The sequence below is a fragment of the Lissotriton vulgaris genome, chromosome 4_2 (assembly GCF_964263255.1).
Source record: "Lissotriton vulgaris chromosome 4_2, aLisVul1.2, whole genome shotgun sequence".
Classification (NCBI taxonomy): domain Eukaryota; kingdom Metazoa; phylum Chordata; class Amphibia; order Caudata; family Salamandridae; genus Lissotriton; species Lissotriton vulgaris.
This window is the reverse complement of record NC_141692.1, coordinates 1,279,091-1,297,854: the sequence shown is the minus strand read 5'-3', so window position 1 is coordinate 1,297,854 and position 18,764 is coordinate 1,279,091. Positions and strand designations below refer to the sequence as shown.

The 18,764-nt window shown below is 49.3% G+C and overlaps 1 protein-coding gene across 1 annotated transcript in view; it reads left to right on the top strand.

The window, feature by feature from the left end:
* The window catches only part of LOC147718086 (GTPase IMAP family member 1-like), a 110,716-nt gene that overhangs the window by 53,069 nt on the left and 38,883 nt on the right, over nt 1-18,764 (top strand). Inside the window, exon 2 of the mRNA XM_086919184.1 lies at nt 3,353-3,388. Within this exon, the coding sequence (XP_086775310.1) occupies nt 3,353-3,388 (36 nt within the window). The remainder of the gene's footprint in view (nt 1-3,352; nt 3,389-18,764) is intronic.

Here is an 18,764-nt window from a genome sequence, read left to right as displayed (position 1 = left end):
TATCTCCAAATTCAACTTTGGAATTAAAGGTACTTCCATAGTCTCAGACTACCTCCTTTTACATATGTCACCCCTAAGGTCTGCCCTAGGTGCCCCGAGGGGAGGGTGCCATGTTAAAATAGGTAGGGACATTACAACATATGTTTTATAAGCTCTGGTGAGGGAAGAACTGACACTTTTGATATCATACATTAACTACATAGCCAAACATGGGAATGTTTTATTTAATATTAATTCAGCCTAACTTTGACGTGGCCTGCCTAAGACAAAGGAGACATCTGGGCCGAGTAAATCTGTTGCCTGCAGATGGCAGGACAGGCAGGGAGCTGGGTAGCCAAACCAGTCTTCAAAGGGAGAAAGACAGTGAAGACAGGAACTAGGCCCAACCACACTTCCTGCACCATCGCCAAATAGGAACCCCTTATTTGGATTAGAAGAGGCACTGGAAAAGAGTGTAGGGGAAAGTTAGCCACACCTATGGGTGAGTTTAGTCAGACCTGAGGCTCTTGGAGAGGTTGTTTTCCTTTTTGATGTTGTGGAATAGTATTTTTGGGAGCAAGGAAATGCCACACTTCAGGGGAAATGGTCATCACATGGGGTTGCACCCTGCACCTCATTGGTCAGGGCTACCTCCCCTTCTTCCCAGCCCAAAAACATGGAAAAATTATGGAGAGCTTCCCAGCAACTCAGATTACTGCCCGGATGAATCAAGAAGAAGAAGGACTGCTCCGCTGAAACCTAACCCTGGTCTGCACAAAGAGGACTGCACTCATAGCGAATGCACCTGTTTCAAACTTTGGGCTTTACCAAAAGAAGGACTTTGCCTTGCTCTGAAAGTTAGAAGGAGTGGACTATTTCAAAGCAACAGGTAAACAGAGCTCCACCTGCACAGGATTTAGATAGCTTTTAGAAACATGGCTTTTTAAACAGGCTTATGACTGAAACTGTGTCTGCTCTACGTTTCTGGTATTCTAGCTCCAATAACCTGCTCGGTGTATTTGCACTCTATAAATGCTTATAATATAACATAACATCATCTCCACCAAAAAGAACCCAGTTGAACAGCTTCACTTGGACTTTGAAGGTGCATTGTGGGTTTTGTAGTCCCAATATCCCATACAGAAATGTAGAGCTTCTGGAACCTTGGAATGATGTTGTGAAAACTTCAAGATCCTCAAAGGGACTTGGGGAAGAAGATCCAGAAGTTTGAGATAATTCAGAGAATTTTTGGTAAAAATCTCCTTCATTTTACCAACTTATCATAGAGAGTCAAGCTGGCTACGTCGAACCTCAACTCAACCTGAAATCTAGGGTTCCCTGTTGAAAGCTCCAGATCTCTTCACTGTTGACGATGAGAACTAAGACCTCCAGGAGTCACCTAGGCTTCACGTGGAAGCAAACCACTGTTGTTGAATTGTAACTTTCCCTGACAAGGAGCCTCACTCCAAAAAGCTCCAGAAAAGTTAGAAGGTAAAATCTTGACCGGGCCCTAACGTCCATTGTATTCGACCTGTGCTCCTTCGTGGTTGGCCTGAAAGTTTGACTTTGTTTTGGTCAACCATGAGCAGTTGCTCAGGTTTACGATTTTGGTGTTTAGGTACTAGAAAGCAATTAGGGCCCCATGCATCAATGTGAGCAATTGCGATCTCTAAATTGTTTAAGAAATCACAATTTGGTTATTGCTTATGCATGTAGGAATTGCAAAAAAAAATGTGATTCCTACAAATTCTTTAATTGCGACTCGCAAGTTGCGATTCACAATTAACCTCATCCTTGCGATGGAGATTTTCCTCCGGTGCTGGGCCCCCATGCAAATGGGTGTGGTCATGACGGAACCGTTCCGTCATGAGCATCGAAAGGGTTAAGGAATTAATTCCCATGTATTCCTAAGGTCCTAAAGGCCCATAGGAATGAATGAGAATTGTATGCACAATTTGCGAGTACCAAATAGGTACTCACAAATTGTGCATGCAATTTCAAGGGTGCAAGGGTGCCAAAAGGACAACGTGATGCACCCCTAAAATTGGTATGTGACCACATGTTGCGCACACACATGCCCCAAGGGCATGTAAGTGTGCAACATGGAACTTTAAAAACTGCAATCATGTGCATTTTTTTAAAGTTTTAGCAAATTACCATCAACTTGCAATGGATTGTAATTTGCGATTCATATTTGATAAGTCATAATTATTGGGGGGATAATGCACTGCATTTAGAGAATCGCAATTTGCGATTCCCTACATGCAATCACAATTTAAGTAATCGCATGTTTTGCAATTACTTAAATTGCGATTTTTGCATTTGGGATGATGCATCCCAAATGCAAAAATACCAGTCGCAAAGGAGCAGATTTGCAAGCTGTATTTTGGATAATGCACATGGCCCTTAATCTTTAAACGATTATACCTCTGGTTCTCTACATTGGATTTGTGTTGTTTTGGTGTCATATTATTCATAAACTTGTTTCCTATTTTTAACAAAATGTTGTAGGTTATTTATTGTGTGTTGTGGCCTACTTATTTAGGTAACCTTTTTCTACTCTTAACAAATACATTTAAAATATATATTTTTATTTGAAATGCAACCTGTTTTCCTTTAAGAAGAAAAGGGCTGCATTTCAACGAAAAAAAATACTTTATTTAAATGCACTCAAAGACATGATGGTTCAGCTGGCCAACATCCACCACAGACCCTAGGGGGTCGCAAACAGAGGCCTACTTTATTAATGTTCATGAGGTACGTTCATTTAGAACCCACTAAGAACCAATCATTTAGAATAAACATTTTTGCAAATTAGAAATACCAAGTTCCTAATTGCAATTAGGAGATAATCGCAATTAGGTATTTTGCTATTCCTAATGTTAGTACATCTCACCCAAATTGTATCAGTGAAGCTTCATAGAAGAGAAAATTAGATGCATGCTGCATCATCTGTTTGCAGGTAGAAGATATTGGAATAGCTTTGTGAATGAGTCTGGGACCAAGGTGTTATAAGGTGATGAAGCAATGTGTAAATAGAGCATCCAATGGATAAACGTTTACTGTAAGTAAGTACTTTTTACTTCATATGGAATTCCACAGTTAACTCTGGGAATGTGCAACTCTGTTAGAGTCTGTGAGTGAATTGCTTTGTTGTTTAATCTTCACTTGACATGCATGTGGAAATGTGAAGGAGAACACGATTCATGACTCATTTATGTGACTGGTTTGTTCTCTTGAAATCCAGAAATAATATAAAAGGATGCTTTCATCACTGCACATGGTTATCTCTGCCAGTTTCCATCTGTACACCTACTCTGTGGTCATTATCCTTTGTGTTTGTTTCTAATTTATTGACTGACATTTCCTCCAGGCCCTGTTCTTCAATCCACAATGAATAGTAAGTCAAGTAAGTAAAGTGAAACCTTTTCCATTTAAGTGTATGAAACCTCTATATTGCTGGTTCTATTCTTTTTTTGCCATGTTATTGACCAGAATTGCCAGTCTCTCGTTCATATTGTTAACCTTCTGAGCTATTGTTGTTAGAACCTCACTCCTACTACCCACCTTCCCTGCATGTGCCATCATTATCAGACATGTACTCTATATTCTGTATCTATGTTTGGTATTTTTATTAGTGAGGTCAAGGTTTAAGAGTTTACTGGTATATTGGCTGAGTGAGTTAACTTAACTAGAATACATTTTGAAATCATGTGTGCTGCAATTAAGAAAAAAAGCCTTTACATGACCAATGTTTTTAAGATATCCATTGCAAAATACATGACAAATTGCCAAAACCATATTCAAACAATAGCTATTGTAATTATGTTTCCAGAAGAATAATGGCAATTCACTTAATGAATAAAAATGGATTAAAGCCAGCAGAAGACTCAAAACAAGGCACTTATCTAAATTATATATCTGCAAAAGTAATAGCAAGATGCACATACTCAAGGAACACTGTGTTGAAGAATTCTATGTTGTACAGATTTAATATATGTTGTCTGTATGTATGAAGATATGATTGGTGAGATCTGTGATGGACTATGTGTCTTTTATATTTCTAACTTTGTTGATCTTCAATAGAAATTATGTTTTGTAATCAGCCAAGGCGCATTTTCGAGTGAGCCTGTTAGAATCGGGGGTTTCTGGTTGGGACAGGTAGGTACAAGCAGGGACCCTCTCCTCTAGTCAAGGCAAGGATATTACCTCTCAAAATAACCCCTGCTCCCCCTCTAGGTTGCGTGGCGTGAGCAGTAAAGGCTTATTTCAGTGGCGATGTAAGTTAAGCAGTTGTGACCACATACAGTAACCCAGTGACAGCACTACAAATGGACACAACACAAGGTTTTATATAAAAAATACGTATACTTTTTTTTTTTTTATTGGTCTTAGGCTATGGGTAGAGTTATGGGTGACGATGGATGAGCGGTGTTCGCTGGAGGTACGTATGTATCTTCAGCTATGTTGAGTTGGGGGTTCGATGTGGTGGCTTGACATGTGTTGGGGGGTAGAGGACGGAAAGCAATGGCGTTGTTGTCAGTAAGAATAGGACGCGTGGTATGTTAAGCATTAACTGAAGGGGTGGCTTGAATAGCCTTATGGGGTTTAGACACTTGCTCCTTGATGATTGGGAAGATGTTGTCTAGTAGGCTTAGATTGCGATCTGTAGATTGCATGAGTATGGTTCCATTATTGTAAATGGTAATGGTTGTCGTCGCTTGGAAAAGTTGGGAGGGGGCGATATAGATAACTAGGCCGTGTGGTGTGTTCCTGGTGGCGGAGAGAGTAAATAGGGTGAGAAGTGCCTTTCTCCATAGCACTCTGCGCTTCGTGTGGAAGATGATATCATTAGTTGTGTGTCCGTTGTGTTTTGAGAAATAGGGATCCGCTATGGGTGTTTCAGGATGTTGTTGTATAAGATTGTGTTTGAAGCGTTTGGCTGCGCTTTTAGAGAGGTTGGGGGGGTTGTGATGGTATAAGTGTGCGTGCCTGTGAGCTCCATCAAAAGGGATTAGTAAGGTCCTGCGTGGATGAATTTCGGTAGGCCGTCCGTGTTATATTGTGTGGAGAGGTGAGGGCAAAGAGGAGTAGGAGACCGACAGCTATTTCGATGTATCTATTATGGTTCTATTGCAATTACTATTGAGATATAATAATAGATGGAAGGTCAATTGGTGAGCAGACAAACGACTATTGTGATGTGTCTATTGTGTATCTATTGCGATGAGTATTAAGATACAATCATCGGCCATAAGGTCATATTGGTGTGAAGGTATTGGTATAGTATGAGGATTCTCACCTGTTTTCACTGGGTATTGTGATCTGCTGGCGGAGGGAGCGGAAGGTATACTTGTGTTGGTGCCTTCTCCAATATGGCCGCCTTATTTGTACCAAGCCTCCTATTCACCAGTGTGGTCCTGTTTCTATTTCCATTGATCGAGGACATCAAGTTGTAGTCTTCTTTTTAGCTCTTTGCACTAGTCCTATTTTAGTTCCGGTGGTTGGTGCATGGAGGGAGATGGTCTGTGTTTATCCCAGGAGGGGGGATGCGCCACTCACCCTCTTTGTTTTTGTGGTCTTTTGCTTGGCCCATAAAAATGACTCCATTTTGATGAGCACTTTCATTGAGCCATTGTAGCAAAGTGTAAAAAGAATAATGGTGAAGCAGTTTCAGGACCAGAAAATAGGCTGTAATATAATCCAATGTAAGCGGTCTCGGCGCTGATCCCCCGCGGGCCGGGGGGTGGGGGGGTGGGGCTAGGTAGCCGCCTTCTCTGAGTTCGCTCGATCCTGTTTCCAATTGCTACTTTGAATCCCGCTGCCTCTACAGTCGCGGACCCTCGCTGTGCCTCGGCGCCGTAAAAAGCAGTTATTCCATCAACATTAGCACATGTGAGGACTGGCGAGAGGGAGGGCGGGAGCGATCAATGCGGTCTCCTCAAAGCGGCGGCAGCTACCAGGTTCTTCGCCACTGCCGGTCTCATATGTTATTCAGCTTGCGGCTGTATTCCGACGGAAACCTGCAGCACCCGCTACCTTCGAGGGCCCTCCGTGAGCTGATGGGGGCGAGCTCGTAGCCTTCACTGAACCACACTCACTCCCGAGTGGGTATCGAGGGTCGCACTCCCTAATATAATGACTGTCCCCATAAGATCACCTACCGTTACTATCGCAGCTCGAATGCCGGGCGTGGAGGTCAGTTCTGTCCGAGGGGATTCGCACTCTCCTGGAGATAACTGTGAGATTCGTTTTCGGCTATCAAGTCTTCATAGTCCCTTAATAATGATCCTGTTACGCTTCGTTTGGTAGTAATCCTGTCATTCTTGGTTGTAGTTCAGTTCCACATCGTTCTTGGCTAGCACTAAAGGGGATAATCTGATTAAGGGATCCCGAGTGCACGGAGCTCTTTCCCAGAGCTCCTACCAGGCCGCCATCTTGCTGACTAGGCCCTCTCCCCACGCTAGTCACCAAGGCAAAAAATCTAGGTGTCATCTTTGACACCACCCTGTCCTTTTCCCACTATGCGAATGCGATTACCTCAGCGACCTGCTATTCTCTGAAGGTCCTGATGAAAATTTTCCCTTTCATACCACTGAACCTGCAGAAAACAGTGGTCTCAGCTTTAGTCCTGTAAAGACTGGAGTATTGCAACGGCCTTCTGATTGGAATTAACAAATCCTTCCTTGTTAAACTGCAGGTTACACAGAATCCGTCCGTCCGTTTGCTCTTTAGATGATCAAAATACTCTTCTGCAAAGGCGGCCCTCAATACCCTACACTGGCTTCTAGTGGAAAAACATATCAATTTTAAGGCACTTTGCATTGCCTTTGGGACACTGCACAACCAGGGCCCTGCAGATCTGCTTGACTACTTTTGTTGGTACACACCTGAGGTCCTCTTCACTTATGTTGGTGGATGTCCCCAAAGCACGACTTTCTAACTTGGGTGGCAAAAGTTTTTAAATGAAACAGCCAGATATTGGAATCAGCTGCCATTCACACCTAAAAACTCACCTGAACTGATCTATTTTAGGAAGGGTCTGAAGATTTGGTTTTTTAAGACATAACTTCAGTTAGATATATATTTTTTATTATTCAATCAATCAATCATATTATTTTTAAAGTACACTACTTACCCGTGAGGGTCTCAAGGTGCTGGGCGGCGGAGGGTGCTGCTATTGCTCAAAGAGCCAGGTCTTGAAGAGTCTTTTGAAGGTCAGCAGGTCTTGGGTCTTCTGTAGGTGGGTGAAGAGGGTGTTCCAGGTCTTGGCGGCGAGGTGGGAGAACAATCTGCTGCCAGAGGTCGCTCTTTGGATGCGGGGGACTGAGGCGAGGGCAAGGTTGGCGAGCGGAGATGGCAGGTGGGGTGTAGAAGCTAAATCGTCTGTTGAGGTATGTCGGTCTGGTGTTGTGGAGTGCCTTGGGGGCTTGGGTGAGGAGCTTAAAGGTGATACTCTTTTTGACGGAGAGCCAGTGCAGGTCTCTCAGGTGGGGTGTGATGTGGCTGTGGCAAGGGATGTCGAGGATCAGGCGTGCCGAGGCGTTCTGCATGCGTTGAAGCCGTTTCAAGAGTTTGGCTGAGGCTCCTGTATTGAGGGCATTTCCAGAGTCCAGCCTGCTGCTGATGAGGGCCTGGGTGACCGTTCTTCTCATTTCAGTGGGGATCCACTTGTAGATCCTGCGGGTGTTGAAGCAGGAGGAGGAGACGGTGTTGACCTGCTTTGTCATGGAGATGTTGGAGTCGAGGATGACTCCTAGGTTGCGTGTGTGGTCAGTGGGTGTTGAAGCTGTTCACAGTGCTGTCGGCCACCAGGGAGTCATCCTAGGTCAACGGGTTGGATCCGAGGATGAGGACCTCCGTCTTGTCTGAGTTCAGCTTCAGTTGGCTGTTTCTCATCCATTCGGCTTCAGCCTTTATTCCTCTGTGTAGGTTGGTTTTGGCTGTGAGGGGGTCGCTCCCCAAGCCGCACGGCTCCTCCTGGTGGCCCATGACTGCCCCCCTGCTGATGCTGCCAAGGGTTTGCCGCTGGTGAGCCTCTGGCACCTGTGCTGCTGTTCTCTGGTTTGTTGCTCTGTTCTTCCCCATTTCTGGCTGCATAATTGTTTTTTCTTCCCTCTGTTTAATGCTCGTTTTTGCCCCTGTGCTGTTGTTTTCTGGTTTGTTGCTCTGTTCTCCCCCATTTTTGGCTGCATAATTTGTGTTTTTTCTTCGCTCCGTTTGCCGCTCGTTTTCGCCCTTGCCCTCTGTGCCCCCCCACTACCCGCCGCTGCTCCCCTGCGGCCCACTCCCTTTTTGCCTTCTGTGCCCACTGCCCTCACCCATTGTCCGCCCGCTCCCGCCTCCCAGCTGCTCCTCCCTCCCACTTGGCCTTTTATGGAGGGCGCCGCGTGGCAGTGAGTGCGACCGGACCTCTGGTCGCTCCCCACGCCGCACGGCTCCTCCTGGTGGCCTGTGACTGCTCCCCTGCTGCTGCTGCTTAGGGTTCGCCGCTGGTGAGCCCCTGGCACCTGTGCTGCTGTTCTCTGGTTTGTTGCTCTGTTCTTCCCTATTTCTGGCTGCATACTTGTGTTTTTTCTTCCCTCTGTTTAAGGCTCGTTTTTGCCCCTGTGCTGTTGTTTTCTGGTTTGTTACTCTGTTCTCCCCCATTTCTGGCTGCATGCTACTCGACGCGCGACGCATGCTGCTACTACGAAGATCAATACCGTCTTTAGGCGCCATCTTGCGTGAGGGGCCAACGGCTTGCCCTCACAGGACTCTTGCATTGGAGGGGGAGCCTATATAAGCGCGCTGCCTTCGTAATCAGGTAGACTTATTTGCCTGCTACGCGATGCGCGACGCATGCTGCTACTACCTGCTGCTTTTAATATCTTAAATAACCTGTTGGCTTAAAGTTGGTTTGCACTTCTTGGCATTATTTTGTTCGCATTTGCGCTGGTCAGCGTTAGAACACCATCGCTCTCTTCTTGTGTGTGGGACTCTTCAGTTAGGACTTACCCGCATACTAATTGGTTGGCACCCACATTTGCTGGGAAAGAGGGATAGCTGGGGGCTCTTCAGGAACTCGCCGCTTTTGGCCGCCATATTGGGTTGGGACCACGAAGATCAATACCATCTTTAGGTGCCATCTTGCGTGAGGGGCCAGTGGCTTGCCCTCACAGGAATCTTGCGATACCTTGGTGTATAAGATGGCCACCTCCTCAGCGCGCAGCGTTGGCGCGCAGCGGGCGCGACGTAGGCGCGCCAGAGGTTCGCCAGAGGTAAGCCCGTTTGCGCCTGTTCACGCAACAGACGCGCCTAGGACCGCTCACTCTGTCTCCTTGCCCAGCCACGTATAGTATTTTCCAGGGCTGATCTTTTGCAGCTCAGACCCCAGCAGGCTGCTCCTTTGGTTAAACCAGAGCAACTGCTATGTGGCCTACTGAACGTCCGCTCTCTATGTTAGCACCATATGGAGATTGTCTTCCTTATTGAGTCCTGTGGGCTCGATGTGCTTTTCCTCACGGAAACACGGACTCGTGCTGACTGTGAGGTAGAACTGGGTCTGGCATGCCCCCAGGGCTATAAAATCAGGCACACTCCTCGTTTGAATAACAGAGGTGGTGGTATAGACTTCATTTTTCGGGAAACTCTAGCTCTTTCTCAGCTTCAGATTAAGGAGGTGCCAGGCTTTGAGCTTATGGGCTTTTCCCTTAAAGGACTGGAGAAAACGCTATATTCAGGGGTGCTTTGCTATAGACCACCGGGCAAGGCCCCCTCTACTCTACCGGATTTTATTGATCTTATTTATGATCTTTCCAACTCCCACAATAGACTGATAGTTCTGGGAGATTTTAATTTGTGGCCAAATGGGCCTTTGGATTCTGCCTACCATGACCTCTGTCAGGCCTGTAATAACATTCAGCTGCAGCAGCTGGTTTGCTCTGCAACCCATCAGAAAAGTCATGGTCTGGACCTGGTGTTTGCTGACGCCCAGCATGTAGTGGTGAATGACATCATGCCTCAATGCTGGACGGATCACGCGCTGGTTCTATTCCATCTTTGCCTACCTGCAGCCCTGGGTGACACAGGAAGAGCAATATTAAAATGGGTAGACCTTGGTCCAGACTTTTAAGATCTTTGGCCTTGCCCACCCTTCTTCCTGAAGGTTTTGCACTTGGAAACAATGTTGATGAAAGTTATGCCAGTTTATGTCGGCAGATCTCTGATTCCCTGGATAAGGCAGCTCCATTGCGTCGATCAGGGAACAGACAGAACCGCGCTATGCCCTGGTACACCCCTGACCTTCTGCAGCTAAGGTTGAGATGCAGGCGGGCAGAGAGGGTGTTGGGGAGGCATTATTCAGAAGCAGAAAAAACTGTTTTTAGATCGACACTACAGGAAAACAAAGCACAAATTAAGTGTGCTAAGGCAGTTTATCTGGAGGAGACACTAAACCAGGCAACCAATAAATCTCAGTCCCTATTTAAGATTGTGAATGACCTTTCCCATCCTGTTGGTGCCATGAATACTATTCCAGTCTCACAGGTTCTAGGTGATTCCCTGGCAGCCACCTTTGAGGATAAACTCTCCACGAAGTGGACTTGCGGGGGAGCCTTTACCTCTGTCGACTTCCTTGGACTGTTTATCTAGTCATTCTACCATGGAAATTCCAACAGAACCTTCCAGTCGACCCCAGTCGAGTCATTCGCCTCTCGACCTGGGAGCTCTGGAAGAACCTTCCAGTCAACCCCGGTCGAGTCGTCTGCTTCTCAGCCTGGGAGCTCCGGTAGTGACCTCCAGTCAAACCCAGCTGAGCCACCCCTCCTCTAGCCCGGGAGCTCCGGATGAGTCTTCCAGTCGACCCCCACCGAGAAACTCTTCTCTCAGTGTGGGAGCTCCGGAAGAGTCTTCCAGTCGACCTCGGGACAGTTACCGGCATCTCAGTTTGGGAGCTCCGGAGGAACCTCTTAGATTTAGCCATCTTTGGCGGGATGGTCTTCCTCTCAGTCGGGGAATGTTGGCTGAACCTCCTAATCATCCTCAGCTGAGTTGCTTTTCTCTGCCTTCTTTTGAGGAGTTTTGTAAACTGGCCCAGATGGTATCCTCTGGCTCTCCGCTAGACCCTCTTCCGCATAAAATCTGGAAAGCATTTCAGGATGAACTCTTTCACCCTCTGTATTCCATCTGTCAGCAGTCGCTTGCTACCGCGACCATCCCGGAGAGTTTGAAACTAGCGGTGGTTTCTCCCCTCCTGAAAAAACCCTCACTTGATCCCATCTGTTTGTCAAATTATAGACCTAATTCCCTGCTCCCTTTTCCGGCTAAAATCCTGGAGAAGTTGGTTACCCGCTCTCTATCTAGTTTTCTTGAGGATAACGAATGGTTGGATGTGGCCCAGTTTGGGTTTCGGCCAGCGCATGGGACAGAATCTGCGCTGGTGGCTGTGTTAGACAATCTTCGTTCACGGGTCGACACAGGCCGGGCAGCCTTTCTAGTGCTGCTCGACATGTCGGCCGCATTCGACACGGTCAGCCACTCCACCCTCATCAAGAGACTGAAGGAGAGCAAGGTTAGGGGGTTGGCTAGGGACTGGTTCATCTCCTATCTTGACAACAGACAGCAGGTAGTGGCTCTGCCACCTTTTAAGTCGGATGTGCGGAAAGTCGGGCAGGGGGTACCACAGGGCTCGGCCATCAGCCCTATACTTTTCAACTTGTACCTCCGCCCTCTGATCCAACTGATAAAATCTTTTGGTATATCGGTGTTTAATTACGCCGACGATACCCAGCTGGTTTTCTCCTTGGAGGGCAAAGATGCCGTCCCTCTAGAGACTTTCCACCGCTGCCTGACTTCCATATCGAACTGGTTGCGTTCCAACTCCCTCCAGTTCAACGGATCTAAGACCGAGGTACTCTACTGCTCTAATGATCGTGTACCGGGTGCTCTACCGGATGATTTCTGGCCTCCTTCCTTCTCTGGGACAGTGACGGCTGCAGAGTCTGCTTGAAATCTGGGGGTCATGTTTGGCCCCAACCTTCAACTGGATCTTTTCGTAAACAAGTCCGTGGCCACATGCATGATGCTGCTTCGGATGCTGCGGAAGGTCCTACCACTTCTTCCAGCCCAGGCTAGGCCAGAGGTAGTGCGGGGTCTGATCCTAAGCAGATTGGACTACTGCAACGCACTCCTTCTGGAGGCGCCTAAAACGCTGGTGGGCAGGCTGCAGCGGGTTCAGAATATGGCAGCCAAGCTGGCACTTTCTCGACCACGCGCTGCCTCATCTACTCTGGCACTACAGGATTTACACTGGCTGCCGGTTCATCAGCGGATCCTTTTTAAAGCATCCTGTCTGGTTTTTAAAGCTTTACATAGACAGGGCCCAGTGTTGTTACAGAACCTTTTCTCCTGGTACACCACATCTCGGAGCCTGCGTTCCTCGTCTGCGTACTTGGTGTCGGTCCCCAAAGTGCAGAGAGTAAGGATGGGAGGACGGACGTTTAGTTTTGCGGCCGCCAGACTCTGGAACTCCCTCCAGCTCTCGTTAGGAAGTCAGGGTGAATTCCCAGCCTTCAAAAAAGGGCTGAAAACTAATTTGTTTCCTAGAGTAGCCTAACTCCGCATTTGTTTCCTATAGTAGCCTAACTCCGCATCGATGGTTTGGCTTACTGAGTCAAAGCGCCAGGATGCCTTTTGGGTGACAGATTAGCGCTATATAAGTATGCCAAATAAATAATAAATAAATAAATAAAATAATTTGTGTTTTTTCTTCCCTCCGTTTGCCGCTCTTTTTCGACCTTGCCCTCTGTGTCCCCCCGCTCCCCGCTTGAAGCTGCTGCTCCCCTGCGGCCCGCCTCCTTTTTGCCTTCTATGCCCACTGCCCTCGCCCATTGGCTGCCCCGCTCCCGCCTCCCAGCTGCTCCTCCCTCCCACTTCGCCTCTTATGGAGGGCGCCGTCCGTGCCTGGACCGCGCCCAGCGCCAGAACCCCTGGACCTCGTCGGACCCAGACCAACCGACTGAAATACAAAACCGCCATCTTCAATGCACTCAACACCGAACAAGCGCCTGCCTGCTATCAAGCCACCCCCAGCCGCACCCACGGACCCTTCACCTGTCAAGCCTGCAAATTCACCTGCCCCAAACCCCGTCCCCCGCCCGACCAAGCAAACAGCAACAACAACCACCTCAAGTGCATCCTCCTCAACACCCGCTCAGTTCACAAGCACGCCATTGAACTCTGGGACCTCCTTGACACAACAACACCTGACATCGCCTTCCTCATGGAAACCTGGATGAATGCCTCCTCAGCCCCCGAAATCGCCATAGCCATCCCGGACGGCTACAAAATCACCCGGAAGGACCGCATCAACAAAACAGGAGGAGGGATCGCCATCATCTACAGGAACACCATCAGCATCACGACCAACGCCAAAGACACCATCTCCTCCGCTGAACACCTACATTTCCAGATCCACACTGACCCCCAGACCACCCTCAGAGGAACACTCATCTATAGACCCCCGGGCCCAAGCACACAATTCAGCGAAACCATCGCCAACGCCATCAGCCCGCACGGCCTAGCCTCACCAGAATACATCCTCCTAGGAGACCTGAACTTTCACCTGGAGAACAACAACAACATCAACACCACCACCCTGCTCAACAATCTCACCAACCTTGGACTCCAGCAACTGGTGGACTCCCCCACCCACCTCGCTGGCCACACCCTCGATGCCATCTTCACCGCCAGTAACCACGTCGCCTTCAACCACTCCACAGGACTACACTGGACCGACCACAGCTGCATACATTTCACATTCAACAAGACTACATCTCACCACCACACGCATCGGATCCCCCGCAGATGCTGGATTAAAGTCACCACTGACCACCCTACCACGTCACTGAGCCAGAACCCACCTGTTGACACCAACATACCCGAAACCAATGACGCAGCTCTCAACTTCGCACAATGGATAACCAACTGCGCCGACGACCTCGCTCCACTGAAAAACCCCAACAGCAAAACCACCACAACAAAACCCTCATGGTTCACAGACGCCTTCAAAACCACAAATAGAACCTGCCGATCACTTGAAAATATCTGGCGCCAAGAACGGACGACAGAAAACATGATAGCCCTCAAGGCCGCCACCCACGAATACCATCAGCAGATCCGGAACACCAACAGAACATCGTTCAAAGAGCGACTGGACAGCAAGGAACTCTTCAGCATCGTCAAAGAGCTCTCCAACCCCAACGCCAGCAACAACAACATCACCCCTTCGCAAGACCTGTGCAACTCCCTCGCCACATTCTTCCACCGCAAAATTGCAGACAAACACGACAGCTTCGGACCCCAAACTCCACTCCAGGACACCAAACCAACGACCCCCAGTAACACCATTGACTCCTGGACCCCCATCAGCATGAAAGACACCACCAATGTCATGAGCACCATCCACTCCGGCTCCCCGTCTGACCCATGCCCCCACCACATCTTCAACAAAGCCGGCACCACCATCGCACCCCTCCTGCGGAACATCATAAACAGCTCCTTCACGTCAGTGACCTTCCCTGAAAGCTGAAAACACGCCGAGATCAACGCCCTCCTGAAGAAACCCACAGCAGACCCCAAGGACCTCAAGAATTTCAGACCCATCTCGCTCCTCCCCTTCCCGGCATCGAAAATACCATCAACAAACAGCTGACTGCTTTCCTCGAGGGCAACAACTCGCTCGACCCCTCCCAGTCCGGATTCCGAGACAACTACAGCACCGAGACCGCCCTCAAAGCAGACACAGACGACATCAGAACCCTGATAGACAACGGGGAAACAGCTGTCCTCATCCTCCTGGACCTCTCAGCAGCTTTTGACACCATATGCCAACGCACTCTAATACACCGCCTCAGCAACACTGGAATCCAAGGAAAGGACTTGAAATGGATCATATCATTATTCTCTGGAAGAACTCAGAGAGTCCGCCTCCCCTCCTTCCGCTTTGAGGCCACGAGATCATCTGCGGCGTCCCTCAAGGATCCTCACTCAGCCCAACACTCTTCAATAACTACATGAGCCCCCTCGCCACCATCGCATGAAAACACAACATCAACATCATCTCCTACTCCGACGACACCCAGCTGATACTATCCATCACCAAGGATCCAGCCACCGCCAAAACCAACTTCCAGGAAGGGATGAAAGAAGTAGCAGACTGGGTGAAGCACAGCCGTCTCAAACCCAACTCGGACAAGACAGAAGTCCTCATCCTCGGACAATCCCCATCTGCCTGGGATAACTCCTGGTGGCCATCGGCGCTGGGAACCACACCGACACCCACACACCACGCACAGAATCTGGGCATTATCCTGGACTCCTCCCTCACGATGACCAAACAAGTCAACGCCGTCTCATCCTTATGCTTCAACACCCTGAGAATGCTTCGACAGATCTACCGATGGATCCCCACAGAAACCAGAAGAACAGTCCCCCAGGCCCTCGTCATCAGCCTACTCGACTACGGGAACGCCCTATACGCACGAACCATCGACTCATCCTCGACATCCCTCGCCACAGCCACATAACCACACACCTGAGAAACCTCCACTGGCTCCCCATCAACAAAAGGATCACGTTCAGAATGCTCACCCACGCACACAAAGCGCTCCACAACATGGCCCCGACTACCTCAACAGCCGACTCTCGTTCTAACCCCCACCCAGCAGCTTCGCTCCACCAGCCTCGCCCTCGTCCCACAAATATGCAGAACCACCTCCGGAGGAAGATCATTCTCCTACCTGGCAGCGAAGACCTGGAACTTCCTGCCCACTCACCTACGACTGACCCGTGACCATCTCAGCTTCAGGAAGCACCTCAAGGCCTCGAGCAGTAGCAGCACCACCCCCTAGCACCTTGAGACGCTCATGGGTGAGTAGTGCGCTTTATAAATGCTTTGATTGGTTGATTGGTTGATGGTGAGTGAGAGGATCAGCTGGGTGTTGTTGGCATAAGAGATGAAGTTGAGGTTGTATAGTCGGGCGACGTGGGCGAGCGGTGCCATTTAGATAATGAACAGCGTAGGGCCGAGGGATGAGCCCTGGGGTCTGCTGCAGATGACCTCCGTAGCTTTGGAGCAGAAAGGGGAAGGCAGAAGTTCTGTGTTCTGTTGAAAAGGAAGGAGGAGGTCCACTCCAGGGCCTTCTCTTGGATCCCGGCGTCGTGGAGGTGTGTTCGTAGTCTGCAGTGGCAGACCATGTCGAAGGGTGCTGACAGGTCCAGGAGGATGAGGGTCGCTTCTTCTCCGTTGTCTAGTAGGGTCCTGATGGCATCGTAGTGGCGATGAGTGCGGTTTCGGCGCTGTTGTTGTTGCGGAACCCGGATTGGGAAGGGTCCAGGATGCTGTTCTCTTCGAGGTAACGGGTCAGTTGTTTGTTGATGGTATTCTCGATGACCTTCACCGGGAACGGGAGCAGGGAGATGGGCCGGAAGTTCTTGAGGTCCTTGGGGTCCACCTTGGGTTTCTTGAGTAAACCGTTTATCTCGTTGTGCTTCCAGCTCTCCAGGAAGGTTGCTGTCTCATAGGAGATGTTGATGGCTTTCTGGAGATGGGGTGCGATGGCTGTGCTGGCTTTGTTGAAGATGTGGTGTGGGCATGGGTCTGACGGAGATCTGGAGTGGGTGGTGATCATGATCTTGATGGTGTCATCATGGATGATGTTGATCCAGGAGAGTATGTGGTTGGTGCGGGTGGTGGTCATGGGGGCAGAGGTCTTCGTGGTTATTGGAGCAGTCGTGGCGTTAAAGCTGTTGTTGATGTCTGCGATCTTGCGGTGGAAGAGGTGGCCAGCGAGTCCCACAGGTCTTGCGAGGGTGGGATGTCATTGGTGTTGGAGCTGGGGTTGGAGAGTTCCTTCACAATGTTGAAGAGTTCTTTGCTGTTGTGTGCGTTGTTGTCTAGGCGGTTTTTGAAGGAGGCCCTTTTAGCGGATCAAATGAGGTGGTGGTGTCTGCGGGTGACGTTCTTGTGGGCTGCGTAGCTTTCTGGTGTTGGCCCGCGGGACCAGTTCTTTTCTATTTTTCGGCTGGTTTGCTTGGAGGCCTGGAGGTCTTCTGTGAACCAGCTGGCTTTCTTGCTGGTGTGACTGTTGGAGGGTTTCTTAAGCGGGGCAAGGGTGTTGGTGCAGTCGTTGATCCACTGTCTGAGGTTGCCGGCGGTGGAATCAGGGTTCGCTGGGGCAGGCAAGGGGGTTCTGGGCGAGGGTGGTGGTTTGCTGGTCTATGGTGACTTTGCTCCAGCAGCGGCGAGGCGTCTGTTGGGTGCGGTGGTGTGTGGTGGGCTTCTTGAAGTTGAAGTGGATGCAGTGGTGATCGATCCAGTGGAGTTCAGTGTTGTGGTTGTAGGAGACATGGGGGCTTGCAGAGAAGATAGGGACGAGCGTGTGGATGGAGGCATGGGTGGGTGTTGTGAAGAGTTGTCTGAGGCCGAGGTTGGCTAGGTTATCGATCAGGGTGGTGGAGTTGGTGTCGTTGTTGTTCTCGAGGTGGAAGTTCAAGTCCCTGAGGTGGATTCAGTCCACAGAGGCGAGGACGTGCGCGCTGACGAGGTCGGAGATGGAGTCGCTGAACTTTGGACTGGGTCCGGGGAGTCTGTAGACAAGGGCTCCACTGAGGGGGTGGTGTTGGGGTCGGTGTGGATCTGGAAGTGCATGTGTTCGGCGGTGCTGAGGGTGTCGGAGATGTTGGTCAAGACTCTGAGAGTGTTCCTGTGGACGAAGGCGATTCCTCCTCCTACTCGGTTGGTGTGGTCCCTTCGGGTGATCATGTAGCCTTATGGGACAGCTATGGCAATGTCAGGTGCCGATGTGGGGTTCACCCAGGTCTCCGTCAGGAAGGCGATGTCTGGGGAGGTTGAGTAGAGTAGGTCACAGAGTTCGACAGAGTGATTGCGGCAGAGTTGGTGTTGAGGGGGGATGCATCTGAGGTGGTTGGATTCTTTCCTGGTCGGCGGCTTGCCGGAATGGATGCTGGTGAATATACAGTTCCAGCAGGTGAAAGGTCCGTGGGTGCGCAGGTATGTGATTGTCCGGTCTTGAGTGCATGGAGGGTGCTGGAGTTATAACAGAGTCGGTGTCGTGGCATTTGCAGGGGACAGGGGTCTGGCGTTGGGCACGGTCCAGGCGGGGACGGGCGCAGATGGGCTTGCCTTAGGTGCACCAATGGCGCACATGCTCTGTGGCAGCTGTGTGACTGCCATATAAGGGTAGGAGGGGGGGAGCAGCTGGGAAGCGGGCCCCAGCACCTTGAGACCCTCACGGGTTAGTAGTGCGCTCTACAAGAGATATGATTGATTGATTGTCCTGTGGTAAACTTAATTACCGTACTATTTTTCCGTATAATTAATGACAGATAAAAGAATAGCTCAATCAAATGAGAGGCAGAGTCCGTGGTATCGGAGTCATACAGGCTTTAATTAAAAGGCTCGAGCCAATGGAGATCATGTCCATCACCACAAGGGCTCAGGAAGGGATATGCAATGATGTCAACGTTTTATTAACAGTACACAATATATATAGTAAAACTGTACAATGGTGATGGATACAGTAGGCGTGACAAGTGAAAAGAATAAGATAAGAACACATGTGCGTAGCAAGAAGGCGTGTACAAAGGCGTACACGGAGGTGTGTGCTGGAAACGTCACAGAAAGTGTCATAGGTGGGTGGATGCATAGAGAAATTCTGCAGGGTCAGCAGAAACCTTTGACATAAGTGCGCGCGCAATTAGTATGACGTGTGATTGACGTGGAA